The sequence below is a fragment of the Drosophila guanche genome, unplaced genomic scaffold, assembly GCF_900245975.1.
Source record: "Drosophila guanche unplaced genomic scaffold, DGUA_6, whole genome shotgun sequence".
In the NCBI taxonomy this organism is placed as follows: domain Eukaryota; kingdom Metazoa; phylum Arthropoda; class Insecta; order Diptera; family Drosophilidae; genus Drosophila; species Drosophila guanche.
In genome coordinates this window covers 1,062,739-1,082,831 of record NW_022995749.1, presented here as the reverse complement: position 1 = coordinate 1,082,831, position 20,093 = coordinate 1,062,739, and the positions used below count along the sequence as shown (strand labels likewise).

At 50.4% G+C, this 20,093-nt stretch overlaps 1 protein-coding gene across 4 annotated transcripts; it reads left to right on the top strand.

Moving 5' to 3' along the window:
• The first annotated feature begins 532 nt into the window (after positions 1 to 532).
• Positions 533 to 19,758, top strand: LOC117585355 (ankyrin repeat and KH domain-containing protein mask). Of its 4 annotated transcripts, XM_034274802.1 has the most exons (19): positions 533 to 671; positions 1,739 to 3,237; positions 5,824 to 5,862; positions 6,340 to 6,475; positions 6,552 to 6,795; positions 6,887 to 7,055; positions 7,509 to 7,808; positions 8,021 to 10,022; positions 10,084 to 10,190; positions 10,253 to 10,471; positions 10,537 to 11,935; positions 12,000 to 12,085; positions 12,163 to 12,426; positions 12,490 to 13,089; positions 13,156 to 13,441; positions 13,504 to 18,186; positions 18,229 to 18,758; positions 18,825 to 19,004; positions 19,065 to 19,758. In XM_034274802.1, exons 2-19 carry the CDS (start codon positions 1,798 to 1,800, stop codon positions 19,101 to 19,103), a joined length of 12,723 nt encoding a protein of 4,240 aa, XP_034130693.1. In that variant the 5' UTR covers positions 533 to 671; positions 1,739 to 1,797; the 3' UTR covers positions 19,104 to 19,758. The 4 variants fall into 4 exon arrangements, with proteins under 4 accessions (XP_034130693.1, XP_034130692.1, XP_034130690.1 ...); XM_034274801.1 differs by lacking the exon at positions 13,504 to 18,186 and having other exon boundaries at positions 6,884 to 7,055; positions 12,142 to 12,426; positions 13,156 to 13,245; positions 18,672 to 18,758; XM_034274799.1 differs by lacking the exons at positions 18,825 to 19,004; positions 19,065 to 19,758 and having other exon boundaries at positions 6,884 to 7,055; positions 12,142 to 12,426; positions 13,504 to 17,074; positions 18,030 to 18,357.
• The last annotated feature ends 335 nt before the right edge of the window (positions 19,759 to 20,093 follow it).

Genomic DNA, 20,093 nt, shown 5'->3' with positions numbered 1-20,093 from the left:
AAGCGTTTGAGCCATGCCCCCAAATCAAAATAGAGATCAATGGATTTTCGGATAACTGCTGCCCCCCCTGCTCCAATAAAGAAATACAAATTAGTTCTTTAAAAAAATGGCTGGTGAGGAGACCATAAAGAAGACCCTAAGACTGACGGTTCGGCCGCGACAGCTGGTGCCTAATTTCTCCGCCTTACGTACAAAACATATGGAAAGCTTAAAAGCATGTCAGTATAAGACTTTCATTGTTAATTATTGAAAGCAGTTGATTAAATGGATTTATATTATTAAGTAAAGCAAATGTATTTTTAAGGTTGACCTTTTTAGTTTTAACCTTATGCAATCAATTGAAGAAAGATGTATCATAAAATCAGCAAATCCTGCGGAGAATTGTAAGATGATTTGAGCAAAATTACATTTTTAAAGCTGAGAGTCCTAACCTGCTGGTAAAATTCAAATGAACATCAAAATCGAGGAAAATGATTTTTGATTCACGGTATATTTTCGAGGCCCTCGCGGTATATTTAAACGATAATTCCGCGGTTACACTGCAACCTACTCCTAACACCAAGTGGCAACCTAATATCCGGGAATAATATGGCGATCCGAAACAACTGTGATGATAGACAGAGAATTTAACACTGCTGGAAAATTGATTCATACGCTATTAATTTGAGACGGTAATACGCGCGGATACTGTTAAAGTGGTGGCGAACAAGTGCTTAGCATAATGTGATAGCTTTTAAACGCTGGGGCTGCATATAACTAGTGAAAATGAGTGGAATAGTGGGATAAGAAAAATTTTCCCTTAGTCTCTACATTCTGCCCTCGTCTGCGCGTCGAAGCGAGATAACAACATCGGTCCGAGTGGCCGCGTCAAGGCATTTCGTGCGCGCAAGCGAGACGAGGATATCGACCAAGCGAAACGCATACGCCAAAGTCGAAAAGTGATTTTTTCCTCCGTTCGTTCGGGCGAAGTCGAAACTGCTCGAAAAGTTTTATAAATAAAATGCCTCAGCTTCCAATGCACAACAAATAAATAATCGACCAAAATGCAGCAATCGATTGGTCGTTTTGTTGTGCCCCCAAAGCGATTATATAAATAGTGGAGCACGTTGCCTCGCTCGTTTTCCAAGTCCTAATTGCGCATCGATTGCCTCCGCAAATAAAGAAAACGATGTGCAAAGAAAATACAAGTGATTTCCTTTCTTAATTCGCCGTGCGGGCATCATTCATTTTCTGTTCTCCGATCTCGGGCGATTTTTAATGTAAAAAACTGTGAATCAGTGGGATTGGGAATTGGGAGAATTAAAATACGATTGAATATACGAATGAGTGTGCAATGGCAAAGAAGTGAAAGAATGCGTAGCGTTGCCATACCGCTACAGACGACCCCCGTGCCGTGTGTGTTGTGTATGAGTTTTGTGCTAGTGTGTGTGTGCCCCTTCCATTGTATACACACATATATATATATATCCTCCAATTCCTAACAATATAAAAAAAATCAATAAAACTGTAAAAATGTCCAAGACCCAGTCAACATGCTTGCGTTTTGTTACAGTGTTTCCATATGAAGCGCATTGGCCAGGATATGTTTTTCGACCCGAACCGGTTGGCACCGGCGGCCTTTGGGAAACACTGCAACAAAATATCAAATTTGTTTGGATACGTTTAAATTTTCACGAAACAACACAATTTCAAGAATAATAAATTATTTTTCGATAATCCCCAAACCAAACTAAAAAAGGACGCACGAATTAAGCATAAGCATAAGAGGAATAGACCCAACTTCCAAGAAAGAGTAAAATGAATAATGATGCAAAAAAATATGATTGCGATGACTTGAATGTGCGCTCATCGGCGTATTTGAACAAAAAATCAACCACAAATACAGCTGCAGCTGCAGCAAAAGCAACAGCAATAGCAATTGCAGTGACCAGCAGCAACAACAACAACAACAGGAGCACTTTAACAGTCGCCACAGATACAGCTGCTTCTGCATCTCCTGTAACCAGCAAAACTACCCCAACAACAACAACAGCTACAAGCAACAACAATAACCAGAAGCCGAGTAGACAGTTTAACCATAACTTGCCACGCATCTCGACGGCAAGGAACTCCATAGCCGCTGCAATACTCGCCAGCAACAAGGGCGTCGGCAGTGGCAGTGCCAGGAAGATAGCAAAGCATGAGAATCTGTCGGCAGGAGGATTAAAAACCATACCAGCTACAACCAGCACCACCACCACCTTCAATTCCAACTCTAAGGCTCCCTCCTCCAGTTTTGTGGCAGAGCTGAGTCATCTGAAGAAGAAGACCTCAGCCGCTGCCACAGCCACAGCCACAACCGGTGGTGCCGCCTCAGTCAGTGCCTCAACAGCAGGCAGACTTAAAGTTAACAACAATTCAGCCACTGCCAATACTAACAACAACGGAAAAACAATGTCCGGTACAACAAGCAGCAGCAGCACTCCCACGCCCTCGCCCGCATCGGCGACGGCCACCTCAACCACCACAACAACAACGAATGCCGGCAGCTGTGCCACAAGCAGCAGCGGCAGTGGGAACGGGAATGCCGCCAGCAGTAGTACGGTCATTGCAAACCATCCCGTATCCGTAACTGCCGCCGGTAGTGCAGCAAAGTTTCGAGCTGCCGTTGCCTCAGCGCCCGGAACATCGCCCGCTGCCGCAGCATCATCCAATGCCAATGCCAACGCACCCACGTCCAGCACCAGCAGCAGCACCAGCTCGAAGAAGACTCGAGCTGCGGTCGCCGCTCTCAAGCGACAGGTGGCCATGCAACAGCAGCAGAACGCAGCCTCGCCCGCCAACAACAATGCCGTCGGATTGCCTGGAAGCAAGGATTCAGCGCATTTAAAATTCGCCGCAACCTCTTTGCTGATGGGAGCCGCCGCCGCTGCCGTCGATAGCAACGCTGGCGCTGCTACCGCCGCCGGGGCAATGAGCATGGCCCTTAATCCTGCCGTCGATGTGGCCAATGCGGCCGCGGTGCTGAAGCAGAAGCTAAAGGATGCCGCCGCAGCTGCCTCAGCCTCTGCGTCCGCCTCAAACCGATCTGCCTCGTCCTCGAACGCCTCGTCGCTCTCCTCATCGGTGGGAATCGTAAACGCCATTTCATCGGCGTTGCAGACTATCATGACTCCCGATACGGACACCGATACCGAACTTTATCACCAGCCCGTCACCACAGATCTATCCGAGTCCGAGGAGGAGTCTGTCTCAGAGGTGAGTGACCCTTTGGACCTTGTATACCCTGGATTTTTAGTGCTCCTCTTTGGTAGTTTCAAACGCTGTTGATTAGAAGATCATAAAATGCCTTAGAAATCGAACACTTTTCCCCAAATTATTTTGTGTGTAACTGTCGGGATTTGTAAGATTTCTAATGGATAGATTTCCAGCTGAATTTTGTAGGACAACGTGGAAATTAGAGCTGTATGCCGATTTCCCAATGAATTGTGGCGAACGTAGAATTATTTCATAGAAAAATCATCATTAAGTCGGGATGAGTGTCTATAACTGTACATGTTGCCATTCGAAGGTCTAAGGTCACACTAGATTATCACCTAGCATACGAAAGAAGAAGAAATGTGAAAATGAATGAAATACTGCCATCAATTCAAACGACCGCATGCTTTGTATAGGGCTATCAACTTTCCTACCTGACGCAAATATACCACACATTAAAAGCGTTATCACAGTTGCTCGAACAAAAAAAAAAACAGTTGCGTATCGTTGCATTGAAAAAATCAGTGGCACAAATGTTTTCCATCTAATTTCACTGTACACCTGTATTTCATTCTCTTAGTGTGGGTGAGCACCGTTGTGCGGTCAGTCTGTTTTATCAGGCTTGCAGCGACGTGGAGAAAAATACCTTCCATTGAATTGATTGCACACACATACACCAATAGACATAAATTCGCGTAATTATTTCCATATGCAATGATTATAAAAAAACACGTTGAGAATTTGTGTGTGTGTATGAGTGCGCTAGCAAGCCCTTTGGCTCTCTCGCCTTGGTGTTGGTGAATGATTTCTCAGCTGTTTGCTCGCTGGGCGAGTGTATGTGTAAATGACTGCACACGTACTTCTTTGTCTAGCAGTCTGTTTTTCGTTTCTCGTTAAAAACGCTTTCATGTTTGCCATTTCATACGATACATCAAAGGTCATTAGCCAGATCAGATCATTACCGCCCACGTCACATTTCGTTCCATAATCCACAATCCAACATAATTGACCCAACGGTTCAAGACCTTCCCACCCCTTGCCTCATTCACGAATCAATTGCTCAAAAAATATATATGCAATACATAGCTAGGTACACTCATACTTATGCATATACTTTTTTCGGCTGCCTTCGCGAATTCTCTGGGCAGCAGCGGCAGCGTGACAAAGATATCCACAGAAGGTCCGGCAACACCGAGCGGTTCAGCGTAGCCAACCTCTGCTAGCTGCTGTTTTTTGTTGTTGCAACGGAGGTGAAATCGTGTGTGAAGAGAAAATGTGCAAAAATGCGAAGAGACAAATACTCAAAAATAACAATAATAAATAAAAGTAATAATAATAATGAAGGTAGAAAACGTATGTCGAAACTGAGGTAGAGAGGGAGAGAGTGTAATGAACTTTTTCGAATTTATGAAATACTTTTTTAATGGCATTTTGGGAGACGAGTTATATTCCGCTTCTTTTTTTTCGATTCGTTGATTATTTTGTGTGGCGTGCAAACATTTTGATGGTTCATTTTCTTTTTCCCACACACACTCGCACACACGTACATACACCAATGTACGGCGCACAACACACACGCCCGTGTAACGAGAACAAACGAACGGTCTGCGGGCCTGGCTGCTGTTGAACTCGTTCATGATGTTGAATTTTTGTTGTATGTTCTTTGCTGTTTCGTCTTTCTCTTCGCTTCGTCGCTGCTGCGCTGCTTGGTTATGTTATGTTCTTTTATCTACTCTTCATTCATGAAAGGTTAAGCATAGCCTAGAACTTGGCCGCATGTGGAAATTGTACATGCATAGTTAATGAAATTCGTCTTTTCCTTTTTGTTCAATAGTCTAAGGCGTGGGCGTAACACACTCACACACACTTGCAGACCATACGTGGCTCTCACTCCTTGCTGTGTGTGTGTGTGTGTGCGCGCGAGAGTGCGTGCAATATTTCAATCGATGTTAAAGCTGCACCGGCGCTGCTGACTCATGCCAATCTTTTTAAATTCCAAAGCAAGACTATGTGGAATATGATATTTGGTAGTTGTAGTAGGGTTGGCTGGTGGCCAGCTGGGGAAACACTTTTTGAGTTTAGTGCTAAATGAGAATATGAAGAATTGGCAAGAAAGAGACGGCTATAAAGGAATGGTTGTTGTTGCTTGCTGCTACATTTCGCTTGCTGGCTATCGATATTTCGTTGGCATGCACATGCTGTCCACTGCGGTCTGGCAACATCGCTGCGATAGTTTTGCCCTTACAGCTATTGAAGGAATTTGTTGTCACATTCGTTACAATCGGCTTTATTAAATACAAAAAAAGTTTAGTTAACTTTTGCTCCATCCATTTACATTTTGGATCCGAGAACCAAGCCCTGTTTGATGGCAAGACTTCCCTGATATTGCCATCGTGATGATGTGGAGTGCAGGAACAACAATGGACTTTCTTTTGCAATATATTATTCACGTAAAAATTCCCCTGCATGATTTAAACCGATCAGAGCTTCACGTCTCGTCTTCTACTTTTCTCTGCCTCTTCTCCTCCTAGACCGTGTTAATTTTTATTATTTATGTACGTTTCTTTCGTTTCTCTTTATTTGTAGATCCTATTGGCATTCTTGTGTTTAAGGCCAGATCTCCTGGTAAGTTTTAGTTTCGCGTTATACAATTGCCACAACCCGCCCCCGCTCAAGATCGTGATCTGATCCCGCTTTCCAGCCCGATCCTCCGCGCAGACAGAGTCTAAAAACAATAAATCTTAACAATTACCTACCATAGTCTCTAAAGTTTCAAATCCGATCTCTCATACTAATCCAACGATTGGTCCTTTTAAAACATTAATTTGAATAGGTACTTAACCCCCCCGTAACACCTTCACTCATAGATAAATCCAACACCTCTTTGTTGCTGGCCTTAGACAACAAGAATGTGCGCTCTACTGATGAAATAAAAAGCTTAATTAATATATACACAACTTTTAGCGTATCTATGTATATATAAATGTAACACCCCCACTACCCCAGCTCTAGACTTTTCAATAACCCTTCAATAATCCTTTTCGATTCCTGCCCGTTGAGCGAATTGAATTAACCAAAAACATTTTTCTCGTTTGCTTTTAGGACGATATACCCGAGTCTGATCCGGATAGTTGCCCCCACGAAGGTGAGGTGCGCGAGGATGAGGATGAGACGGAGGAAGAATCGGAGGATTCCGAGGAGTCCGATGGTGACGATGAGGAGGACGAGGAAGAGATTGGTAAGTGGTTATTATCTGTAAAACTGTAGGCTTCTCTTTTACTTACATTTTTCGCGTTGATGCTCTTTTTTTGTAGATGTCCTTCAGGACAACGATGCAGATGACGAGGAAATCGATGACGAAGACGAGGAGGAGGATGCGCCAGAAGTAAGTCCCTTCCTGCTGGACGCGAACAACAAGCGTTCGAGTAAAATCACCGCCCTGCTCGAGGCTGCAGCCAATGAGAAAGCACCCGTCCTGCGACACGCCACATACGCCATCGATGAGACCAAGCAGGCGCTGACCAAGATGCGTTGTGCCAACAGTCCACGCGACAAGAAGTAAGTAAATTAATTAATCCTGTCTTGCTGTTTGACTGTTGAATACCTTGGCCAATATACTAAATCCCCGCCATATTCGTTGTTGCAGCAGTGGTTTCTCCCGCTCCCTTGTAGCCGCCTGCACGGACAATGACGTGAACACGGTGAAGCGATTGCTGTGCAAGGGCAATGTGAATCTTAACGATGCCGCCGCCTCCACCGACGATGGCGAGTCGCTGCTTTCGATGGCCTGCTCGGCGGGCTATTATGAATTGGCACAGGTATGTAAAATAACGAAAAAAAATTTCACTGAGGGCCATGGAAAATGGAGATTTTGGGAATTTCGAATTTTCTGCACGTGAAATTCAATTTTCTAATCAGCTGATCGTCTCAGCTGTGTGTGTGCACCGAAAAATGTCCGCCATCGCGTCTCTTTTCGCTGGTGTGGCAACACTTCACTGGCACGCGTCTCGATTCGATTGACATTGTCCTATCGATAACTACGTGAAGAAGAAGCAAGCACGCAACAAAAATTGTGCTGAACATTTACAATAAAAAAACTCGTAATTTAGAGGCTGTGCCTAGATCTTTACATTCTGCGAATTGTGCCACAAATTAGGTGAAACGCGTAAATATATTTAGCTGATTGATAAAGGTTAAACATCAATCCCCTCATTCCCCGTTCAACTGAAACAAACATGTATATGATGCGTATATGTGTATGTGTCCTGTAGGTACTTCTGGCCATGTCCGCGGCGCAAGTGGAGGACAAAGGCCAAAAGGACTCAACACCACTAATGGAAGCCGCATCAGCCGGTCATTTGGACATTGTCAACCTGCTGCTCAGTCACAACGCCGATGTGAACGCCCACTGCGCCACCGGCAATACACCACTGATGTTTGCATGCGCAGGCGGTCAGGTGGAGGTTGTCAGGGTACTCTTGAAGCATGGCGCAAATGTCGAGGAGCAGAACGAAAACGGACATACGCCACTCATGGAAGCGGCATCAGCGGGCCACGTGGAAGTAGCAAAGGTGAGTCCCCATCGAGTATTTCGAGTATTTTACGTACAAAATGATTATAATCCGAGATTTGAGAGGGAAAGACATTAATCGAGTTACTGATTTGTCACCACTGTGATTTATTTTGATCTTATCTGATGCAACGCAAGTTGCCCTAAAGTGTGGCAACAATTGACACGTGTTTGTGCATGCGCTAATGGAATATCACTTTATCCTCCCTTTAGGTGCTACTGGACCATGGAGCCGGCATTAACACCCACTCGAACGAGTTCAAGGAGAGTGCCCTCACTCTCGCCTGCTACAAGGGCCACCTGGATATGGTGCGTTTCCTGTTGCAAGCCGGTGCCGATCAGGAGCATAAAACCGATGAAATGCATACAGCTCTGATGGAGGCATCGATGGACGGCCATGTTGAGGTGGCGCGCCTGCTACTCGACTCGGGGGCCCAGGTGAATATGCCAACCGATTCATTCGAGTCGCCCCTAACACTGGCCGCCTGTGGCGGTCACGTAGAGTTGGCCACGTTGCTGATTGAGCGTGGGGCTAACATTGAGGAGGTCAACGATGAGGGCTACACACCGCTGATGGAGGCTGCGCGGGAGGGGCATGAGGAAATGGTCGCTCTGCTGCTTAGCAAGGGCGCAAATATCAATGCAACCACCGAGGAGACCCAGGAAACGGCCCTAACTCTGGCCTGTTGCGGTGGATTCAGCGAGGTCGCTGCATTCCTCATCAAGGAGGGCGCCAATCTAGAGCTGGGCGCCTCAACGCCACTGATGGAGGCCTCACAGGAGGGGCACACGGATCTGGTGCGGTTCCTGCTGAAGAATAAGGCCAATGTGCATGCCGAGACTCAGACGGGCGACACGGCGCTCACTCATGCCTGCGAGAATGGACACACCGATGCGGCCGGTGTGCTCCTTTCGTATGGTGCCGAGCTGGAGCACGAGTCTGAGGGCGGTCGCACACCACTGATGAAGGCTTGCCGTGCGGGTCATTTGTGCACCGTGAAGTTCCTCATCCAGAAGGGCGCCAATGTCAACAAACAGACGACCAGCAATGATCACACACCGCTCTCGCTGGCCTGTGCCGGCGGCCATCAGTCGGTAGTGGAGCTGTTGCTCAAGAACAATGCCGATCCCTTCCACAAGCTGAAGGACAACAGCACCATGCTGATCGAGGCCTCCAAAGGTGGCCATACGCGTGTCGTTGAGTTGCTCTTCCGCTATCCCAACATCTCGCCCACAGAGCTGGCGGCAGCCTCAAGCTCGGGCCAGGCACAGGCTGCTGCAGCTGCTGCAGCCGCAGCCGCAGCTGCGGGCACCAATCAGATGCGATTGCAGCAGCAGAAGATCCTCCAGCAGCAGCTGCATCACCAGTTACAGCAGCTGAATGCACCGCCCGGTCTCCCCGAGCTGTCCGAGGCGGCGCGCGCCTCCAACCAGCAGCTATTCCACCAGCAGCAGTTCAATACCGCCGGCAATGGTTCGAACATTGTTGCCCTTGGCACCGGTGACTTCTTGGATGCTGGCGAACTGCAACTGACGGCAGCAGCAGCTGCTGCAAGTGCCACTGGCAGCGAGGCAGGAACCGAGGAATACGGTAGCGTCGCTGGTGGCGTCGGTGGCATCGATCTGACCACCCTGGGAGCCCAGCAACAGGAGGGACTCATTGCCAAGTCGCGACTGTTTCATCTGCAGCCAGGCTTTGAGCAACAGCAGCATCAACAGCAGCAGCAGCCAGCGGCAGGGCAGAATCAGCAGCTTGTGCCTTGCAAGCATTTCGATTTGGATATGGAGCACATAAATTCGCTGCAGCCGCCACAGAAGGCACCGCCAGCGCCGCCCGTGCTGTTCCATACGATTTGCCAACAGCCCGTGCTGCATATGCAGCAGCAACACGGGGAACTGCAGCAACACCAACAGCAGCAGCACCAGCTACAACTCCATGCCCAGTCAAAGCTAAAGGGAGGCACACTGCCCAGGAACCGTCCGCTCAAGAGCGAAGTGTTGGGCATCATCGAGTGTCCGTTGGATCATTTGAACGAACAGGTGCGATCCCAGCCATTAGGCGAAGATGGTGGCAAATCCCAGCAGCCGCAGTTCTCATGCACTGGTGAGGATCCACGCTTGCAGCGGCGTCGGGGCTTTATGCCGGACCTCAAGAAGGGGGATCTGCCGCCAAGCGATGGCGGAAGTGACACCAACGAGCAGCTGCCCATGAAAGGTATGTCACAGCAACAAAAAAAGTTTGTAAGTAGATTTCTGACAATTATCCGTTTTCAAAGGAGGAGCCGAAAACAATCAGCAGCCCGCACAGACGACATCTACGATGACAGCATCAATGGACAACAGTGGTGTTGCTGGATCCTGTTCGCATCCCATATATCCACCGGTAATGTTAACAGGATAACATAATTCTAGAATCAAGGATTAATTATTTCTTAATCCAAATAGCGACCTGGTGGACCCATTACTCAGATTTCCGATGTTCTCCAGAGCACAGCCATCAGCGATAGGCCAAAGGTAAAGGCCACCAACAAGAACAACCGAAAGCAGGCAGCCGCCGCTGCAGCAGCAGCCGCAGCAGCAGCAGCCGCCGCCGCAGCAGTGGCCGCCCAGCATGCGCTCCCCAATCTCCAGCAGAATCAAATGGTGTCCATCTACAACAACTTGGTGAGTTTGCTTTAAATGAGAAATTTAACTGAGAAATCATCAAGTAATTGTCGTTTGTCTTGCAGCAAATGCAGCAGACGCATCTTCAATTGCAGCAGCATCTGCAGTTGCATCATCAGCGTGTGGCTTTGGACAATGCAGCTGCTGCAGCAGCAGCCGTGGCAAATAATCCAAATCTCTATACCAATTCCCCGGCCTCACCGCTGGCCTCGCCCACAGGAGGTGCCGGCAACTATCCCGAGCAACAGGCAACGCAACAGCTGCAGCAGCATCCAGGCGGAGGAGCAACCATGGATGCAGCCATGCAGCGAAAGACAGCCATGGAGGACTTTCGTGGTCTGCTGGAGACAGCTGTGAATGGATCGAGGGGCAGGAATGAATTGGCCATGACAGGGCCCCCATTGAACTTTTTCAAGGATGGCTGGCACATGGTGGGAGTGCACAATTTCTTTGGTGATCAGCCAAAGTCTCCCACCGAAACGCCGCCAGAGATGGAGGAGACGACAATGTCGCCGCCGCAATCATCAGCATCGGAGCAGCACCACCAGCAGCAGCAACAGCAACACCAGGAGGAGCCGCCGCGTCCCGAAATGAAGAATCTGGCCACACTCTGCTCGGCAGCAGCAGCTGCCGCCGCTGTGGCAGCAGCCCACAAGAATCAGGGTGACATCAGTTCGGAGATGGACAGTGATGAGGATGATGCCATGGGCGATGAGAATACAGTGCCACCAGAGCCAATGGATTTGGCTGAAGCACTCCGCGAGGATGGCATTATATTGGTGGAGGCCGATGAGGAGGAGGAGGAAGAGGATGAGCCCGAGGACAGCAATAGCGGGGAGATTGAGAAGTTAACCTACGAGGAGGACGACGACGATGATGACGATGATGATGATGAGGATGATGATGCGGATATGGATCCAGATGGCGATGGAGAAGTGGATTACATTGATGATGACGAGGGCCCTGCCGACGAGGAGGACGAAGACGAGGACGATGATGAGTTCTTTCTGGATGTGCCCGTTAATGAAAACACTGCAAATATCAATAATAACAACAACAATAATAACAACAACAACAATTCGAAGAGCGGCGGAGGCAGCAGCAGCGTTGGTAGTGCTGCCGGATGCGGTTCATTGCCACTAAAGCAACGAAAAATGGCCACACGATTGGAGAATCTGATTTTAACCAAACCAGAGATCTTCCAGCAGACGCTGTGCGATTTTCGTCAAGATATGACCAACTCGGATCTGGTCCATGTCCTGCCACAGATCAGCAATCTCAAGGCGGCCGCTGCCAACAATGCGGCATTGAACAGTGTTCTGCACCAGCAACTGGCAGCAGCCACAGCCGCGGCACAGGCCAAGGCAGCAGCAGCCCACCAGCATCAACATCAGCATCAAAAGCAACAGCAGCAGCAGCTGCACCACCAGCATCACCACGGAGCAGATGGCGAACAGCATTGCGGTATGAAAACAAAAATGATAAATGTAAGATTTTGATTTTATGAGAATTTTAAATTGATTTACAGATGACGAAGGATGCGCTGGATCCAGTGATCTGTACACGGGATTGGAGCAGTTTGCCAACGATGGGGAAATGGAGGATATATTCCAGGTAATTATTTCAGTTCTGGTGCAGCTCTTCTTCAACTGAAAGCCCTCTTTGTTTAGTCTATTTTTCAATCGGAACAGGAGCTGGCCAGCAGCTTGAACTACCCAGAGTTGGCCGAATTCAGTCTGAATCAGATGTGCAAGGGCAGATTTGCGGGCCAATGGGCGGCACAGTCGTCGGGCAAGTGGACAACAGGACAGGATGGACAGCTTGTGGGTGTGGTACGCACTGGGGATGGTATGCCGCAAGATGCTGCAGCTGCACAGCGTCAGGGGAATCTTGTTGTATTGGATTATCCGATGCAGCAGAATATACTGGAGGCCGAAGAGCATATGCATATGCAGGTGAGAATTCCTTATAGCTATAAATATCAGCAAAGAAAGGATGTTAATTTTGTGTATTCTTAGCAACATCAGCAGACACCTTTGTCGCTGCTGCCATTTGCCGCGGATGATCAGCAACAGCAGCAGCAGCTACATCCAGCCGCTGCCGCCGAGTTCCACCAGCAGCAACAGCTCGCCCTTGAGGCTGATCCCGAACTGAAGCAGCAGATGCAGCAATACTCGAATGCGCGCATCATCAAGACAGTCGCTGGCCAGCAGCAACAGCAGCCGGCCACCAACTTTGTCTACAATGTGGAGAGCGGGGACAAGAATGTACCGCCCGTGCAACTGCTCTTCCAGCTGCCACCAAACATGTCTCAGGGAGTGGGCGGTGAGCAAGCCGGCGATCATCAGTTGCTTGTCGAGCAACAGGCGCATCTCTTCCAGCAGCAACAGCAGCAGCAGCATCGGGCAGCCGGACAGCGTCCACCCACACAGAGTGAACTGGAGCAGGTGGCCCAGGAATTGTTGCTGCAGCGACAGACAGCAACTCCGAATGGTGTCCAGCAGCAGCAGCAGCAGCAGCAAGCATTGCCACTCAAGCAGAAGCACTTTAATCTGCAAGACCAGGTGCATCTGCATCAGTCATCGAACATGCAGGCGCCCACATGTGTCCAGCATCAGGTAAGCACTTGCGATAGATCCCAGTGAGAACTCATTTACTTATTAGTTTACGTGCGTGCCTTGAAGGTGGGTACGCAGACGCATCCTGCCTCGGTGATGGTACCCCAAGCCGCCGTCGGACAGTATACGCAGTTTGCCCTGCAACCGCCTCAGCAGCAGCAGCAGCAACAACTGCAGCCCGGACAAGCACAGAATGAGCTATCCATTTGGCCCATGGCCACGCCCACACCGACACCCAGCACTGGAGGAGGCAAGTCAATGCCGGGAGGCATTGCCAAGAAGGCCATTGACAAGCAATCGCGCAAGGATCGACGATGCTCCACCTTCCGTCAAACGCCAGCAGGCAGTCAAGGTGCGTATGATCAGCTGATAATTGTTTGCTGCTTTACTTAATCTTTATCCCCCTCTTCACAGTGAATACCAATCAGCATCAACAGCCAACAGCAGCAGCGGCCGCGGCTGCCCAACAGCAGGCACAGCTGCAGAATCAGTTGGCTGTGGCTGCTGCAGCCACTGCGAGCGTGGATAAAACTATTGAGATTGATTCCGAGACAGAGTCCAACCATGACACAGCCCTCACACTTGCCTGTGCCGGCGGCCATGAGGAGTTGGTCGAACTGCTGATCAATCGTAATGCAAATATCGAGCATCGGGACAAGAAGGGATTTACACCGCTCATTCTGGCCGCCACGGCTGGCCACGAGAAGGTCGTGGACATATTGCTGAAGCATAGCGCCGAGCTGGAGGCACAGTCTGAGCGCACGAAGGACACACCGCTGTCGCTCGCTTGCTCGGGCGGAAGGTACGAGGTCGTCGAACTGCTGCTTAGTGTCGGAGCCAACAAGGAGCATCGCAATGTGTCCGACTACACGCCGCTCAGCCTGGCAGCCAGCGGGGGATATGTGAATATCATCAAGCTGCTGCTCAATCATGGGGCAGAGATCAACTCTCGCACCGGCAGCAAGCTGGGCATCTCCCCGCTCATGCTGGCCGCCATGAATGGCCACACGGCGGCTGTGAAGCTGCTGCTGGATCAGGGCTCCGATATCAATGCTCAAATCGAGACGAATCGCAATACGGCCCTAACGCTGGCCTGTTTCCAGGGCCGACATGAGGTCGTCAGTCTGCTGCTCGATCGACGGGCCAATGTAGAGCATCGAGCAAAGACCGGCTTGACGCCGCTAATGGAGGCCGCATCTGGGGGCTACATTGAGGTGGGGCGGGTGCTGCTCGACAAGGGAGCGGATGTGAATGCAGCGCCCGTGCCCACGTCCAGGGATACGGCACTGACCATTGCCGCCGACAAAGGACATCAGAAGTTTGTGGAGTTGCTGTTGTCGCGTGGGGCCAGTGTTGAGGTAAAGAACAAGAAGGGTAACTCCCCCCTCTGGCTGGCGGCCCACGGGGGGCACTTGAGTGTTGTCGAGCTTTTGTACGATCATAATGCGGACATTGATTCCCAGGATAATCGGCGTGTGTCCTGCTTGATGGCCGCCTTTCGCAAGGGTCACACCAAGATTGTCAAGTGGATGGTGCAGTATGTGTCTCAGTTCCCCTCGGACCAGGAGATGATACGCTTCATTGGCACCATCAGTGACAAGGAGCTGATCGACAAGTGCTACGACTGCATGAAGATCCTGCGCAGTGCGAAGGAGGCCCAGGCCGTTAAGGCCAACAAGAACGCCTCCATTCTGCTCGAAGAACTCGATCTGGAGCGCACACGCGAGGAGAGCCGCAAGGCCGCAGCCGCCAGGCGTCGCGAGCGCAAGAAGAAAAAGAAGATGGAAAAGAAGGAGGAGAAGCGCAGACAGCAGCAGGGTGGCCGTGGTGGTGGTGGTGACCAGCAGGGCGATGACGATGATGCCAGTGACAAGGACGATGATTCCGACAAGGATGAAGACGATGAAGAGGTTGGCGCTGGTGCAAGGGCCGGTGGTGGCTCAGGGGCCCGTGAAGAGGGTGACTCTGGCATTGATCAGGGCTCCTGCTCCAGTGGTGACACCAAAACCACTGCCAACAGAACAGCAGCAGCTGCCACAACAGCTTCATCTACGGCCGAAACCGGCAACAGCCAACAGATGAAGAAAAGCAAGAAGCAGCCAAAGAGTAAGAGCACCACAGCAACTTCTTCTGTTGACTCATCATCGCCTAGCACAGCAGCAGCTCCCACTTTAACACCCGCAGCCCTTCCTTCAGCCACAGCTGCTCCCACAGCAGCAGCTTCAGCACCCGCAACCGTATACAAGAGCAGCCTCTTGATGAAGAAAAACCCTATTACAGAGAGTGTTAGGCTGCCGGCTACACCGGTGCAGGCTCAGGCTCAGGCTACGCCAGTCCAAGCAGCTACCGTCAAGCGTCAGGTGGAGGTGGCCAAGAAGGAGGAGGCGCCACTGAAAAAGAAGGAGACCAACAGCATTAGCAGCTCTGCCGCCAACAACAAGCGCGAGAAGGAGAACCTCGCACCCAAGGAGTCAACGAGCCAACAGCAAACGGCAACAAAGCAACAACAAAATCAATCCACAAGCAGCGGTGCTGCATCCAAGCTGCAGAGTAGCGAATCATCCACCAATATAGCCAGCAGCAACCGCAAAGAGGTTGCCACAAAGCCATTGACATCCACCACAAGCGGAGGAAGTGCCAGCCTGAATCCTGTGAAGCGCAGCGAAGTCGATGGCTGGAAGGAAGTTGTCCGCAAGAGCAGCGCACAGCAGGTGGCAGGCGGTGCACCAGTGACAGTGGCGGTTGCCAGTTCGGCCACCAGCCTCCATGGCGGGGCCCATCATGTGCACGTGGCCAACAGCTCGAGCAGCGTTGGCTCCTTGACAACCATAACAACATCGATAGCCCCCGAGATGACCTGCAAGAAGGTGCAGGTGCCGGTGAATGCCATTTCCCGTGTGATTGGCCGCGGCGGAAGCAACATCAACGCCATACGCGCCACCACCGGTGCCCATATCGAGGTGGAGAAGCAGGGCAAGAACCAGTCGGAGCGTTGCATTACGATCAAGGGACTGACGGATGCCACCAAGCAGGCGCACATGCTCATCCTGGCCCTGATCAAGGATCCGGACGTGGACATTCTGCAAATGTTGCCACGCATCAATAGCAGCATCAAGGCAGCCGCCACAGCAGGAACAGCAGCAGGAGCTGCAGCAGCCCCAATGACTGTCGGCACTTGGGATAATCGTACGGCTGCCGGTGTTTCGGCCAGTACCTTCTCCTCAGCGGCATCCACCACATCCACGTCGTCCAGCTCATCGGCCAGCTCCACCACAGCGACGGGCGCCGCCTACAGCAGTGCACACAAGCAGCAGCAACCGCCATCAAAGGTACAAAGTGGACGCGTCTCTTCATCCGCTAAAGCGAATGGCGGTGGAAGCAAGACTTCCTCCTCGCTCTCAACCTCCAGCTCTGGCTCACGCGGACAGAACGGCAGAGGCGGATATGCCGGACAGCAGGCGACATCTAGCCGTGGTGGAGGTGGTTCCTCCAATGGTGTGCTGTCCAAGAGCAGCAAGGAGAGTACCTCGGCCAAATCAGCTCTGCCAGGAGGCACACAGAAGAACAGCAGCAGCTCCTCTGCTGCCGTTGCCGCTGCTGGCACAGCTGCTGTAGCAAAGCCTTCATCTACTTTGACGGCCCAAAACTTTGCCAAGGCAGCAGCTATTGCCGCCCAATCATCACCTAAGAAGGTGGAAACTGGAGCGACAACGGCGGGTACTGGATCGGTAATTGCATCTACTGGCGGGCGCAGCAGTGGTGTGGTGGCTCCCTTCGGTCGTGGAAAACCCGTGACTGGGGCCACAGGAGCAAACGTCTCGCAGCTGGGAAGCGCCGCAGCTAGCAACATATTGGCTGGACCAATTGGCACCTTCAACGTGGCAGATGTGGCGGCCGTGAATGCCGCCGCTGCAGTGGCGGCCGCTGGAACGGTTGGAACCACAGTCAACAATAACAACAGCAACAGTAGCAACAGCAGCAACAATAGTAGCAGCAGCAGCGGAAGCAGCAGCAATGTGAAACCCATTGGCCCGCCAAATAAGAGGATCGGCTCACCCACACAGCAGCAGCAGCAACAACAGCAGCAGCAGCCGCAATCCCAGGCAACTGTTTCAAAACCATCAGCAGCTCCTGGACCGCAGCAGCAGCAATCGCCACAGCAACAACAGCAGCAACAGGGGACATCATCCCAACAGAATCTGATAATCAACACCAACATGCTGATGGCCGATCTGATGGCCGCCAATACAGCAAGCGATAGCTTCAGTGCACAGCTGGCTGCCAAGCTCTCGAGTGCCTACTCGCTGTTCAGTGACTATCAGACCTCTCAGTGGGGTAAACTGGATCAAGGGACAGCCGGTGGGGCTGTGGGGGATGGACTGCCACAGGCCGATGCCTCTAAGGCGCCTGGCTACAATAGGAATATACTGAGCTCTCCCGTTGGCAGCTCAAAGGCCTCTTCGAATCATTCGACCTCGCCACCGGTGGGGAATGTGATTCAGCAGAACCAGCAACAGCAGCCGCAGCAGGCCCAGGCGCAGCCCGGACAGGGCCAGCAGCAACAACAGCAGCAGCAGCAAAGCGTGCAGCAAGCATTAAACATAATAACCAGTGGAGCGCCATCCACAGCGCCAGCTAGATCGCCGTTGGTGGCAGCTGGCGAGGGAAATCCCTCGAGCGTTGGACCCGCGATTAATGGCGAGGCGGCAGCTAATGCCGCGCACTCACCGGGAGTGATCAAGCCGCCGCCGGGCACTGTTCCAATCCAGAGACATGTCCCCATGCAGATCTCTGCCACGGAAGCTCCACCCGCTGCGGGTGGACTCACTTTCGGTGCCATTGGCTCGAATGCTGCGGCTGCCGCAGTTGCAGCCATGATCGATCGACAGCAGCAGAATCTGCAGAGACTGATCTACGACAAGGTAGGCGCCTCCCAGCAGCAGCAACAGCAGCAACAACAACAGCAACAGCAGCAGCCGCTCAACTATCCCATGGATCCCTCGGCCTCGCACTACATTGTGGACAGCAACAATATGCTGCGTCTGCCGCGCACATCTGTCTTCACGCAGGCCAACAAGCCGCAACAGGTCGCACCCAGTGTCGGTGGTGGCGGTATGAATCAGCAGCCAATCAATCAAGGTGCCGGTCAACAGTCAAATATGTTTGGCAATCAGATCCGTCAACCACCGGGTTCGGCACGCCAGCCCGGTGGTCCGTCAGCCACCGCTGCGCCACAACGCTGGTATGGTGGAGCTCTGGAGTATCCACCGTATTCGGGACGTGACATGCTGCATCTGGAGAACGGAGGAGCCATGGCTGGACTGGGCTCGCCCTCTGCCATGTCACCAAACCACGATGACATACGCAAGATGCCGCGACCAATCGGCACCGAGCGGGCCGCCTCCTGGAAGTTCAACAACTTCAATGTGGCCGCATCTGCTCTGAACATGGACGATGTACTGCCGCCGTGGGCGCACGAGCCCAAGGCTCAGCCGCCGGGCCTACAACAGCCGCCGCCACCGCAGTCACAGCAGCAGCAGCAGCAGCAGCAGCAGCCGCCAAATTGGCTGAAGCAACAGCAACAACAGCAGCAGCAGCAACAACAACAACAGCAGTACAGGCCCTACAACAACGGACCGTATCCGCAGCAGCAGCACGAGCAGATGAATGTAAATTTTTGGATTAAAACTTTAATGCAAGGATTGCCCTAATGCCAGTTGATTACTTTATTTTAGATGCCCATGGACTACCACAACATGCAGGCGCCACCGAATATGGGTCAACAGCAGCAGCAGCATCATATGAACTTGATGCAATCCTATGGCTTCCAGCATTTCGCTGGGGCTCCTGGAGCTGCTGATATTGCGGCTCATATGCCAGACAAGATGGAAGTGTGGGATCACCACGATAAACATGTAAGTTTAATACTAGTCTCTGAAAGAAAATCTCTTACTTAACAAAAATGTCCACTACAGATGCCCTGGACTAACTACACTACCAATTGGTCGAACTGATGTTTGGGGGATCTTCAGCAGGATGATCTCTTCGATATCTGTCGTTCAACCAAGTGAAACGAACAGCTATGAGTGAGAACTATCCTAAAAATGAAAGGATGAAACAACAGCAGAAACAGCAAAAGTAACAGAGTAGCGGCAGCATCTACCTGATATTTCAAACAAAATTCAAGATAATATTTATTGAATTTTCAACGTTTTCCACATGCGGATCCACTGCTTCAAACACACATTCATTCAACATTCAACAGATCAATCATGCCACGTCCTAATTCAATCAAACAACAACCACCACAAGAACTCCAACAGAGACCAGGGATCTGAAATTTGGCTTTGTTAATTCTTGGTTTTTTTTTTCGATTTTAAATTGTTTTTTTTTGCAGTTTACGGCCAGTAATTAAGTTTGCAGGCAGAGAAAAAGAAAGATAGAAAAGCAAACTGTTGCGCATAAGTGAAAAGAAAGAAACGAAAATACTATTCTATAAAAATGACACCCAAAATGGATGGTAATTTTTGGGTGCAGTATACTATATTTATTTTAAAATTGTACGAGTAATTTTTGTTAATTTTTGAAAACAAAGCATGAAGTTAGCAAAAACTTGACAGAACCCCAGCCCATGGCTAAATCATTGTGTAGGATGTGAACACACACAAATGCAAAAGAAAAACCCAGAAAGCAATTTGGAGAGCTTCAAAACATCAACACAAACACACATCCAAAACATACAAAACAACAATTTAGTTTTAAGCTTAAATTAGTAGAAGTCGGTCTTATGAATGGAAAGATTAACGTGAATTTTTTTAGCTCCAGCTAAAGCACACACACACCCTACACACACAACATATATTACACTTATACATAAATACATCTATCTATACATATTTAATAACATTAATAAAAGCAACAAAATGAATGCCGAAATTGTACATTTTAGGAGCGCACTTTTCTATCTCTCTCTCCACCCCCCCCCCCCCCCCCCCCCCCCCCCC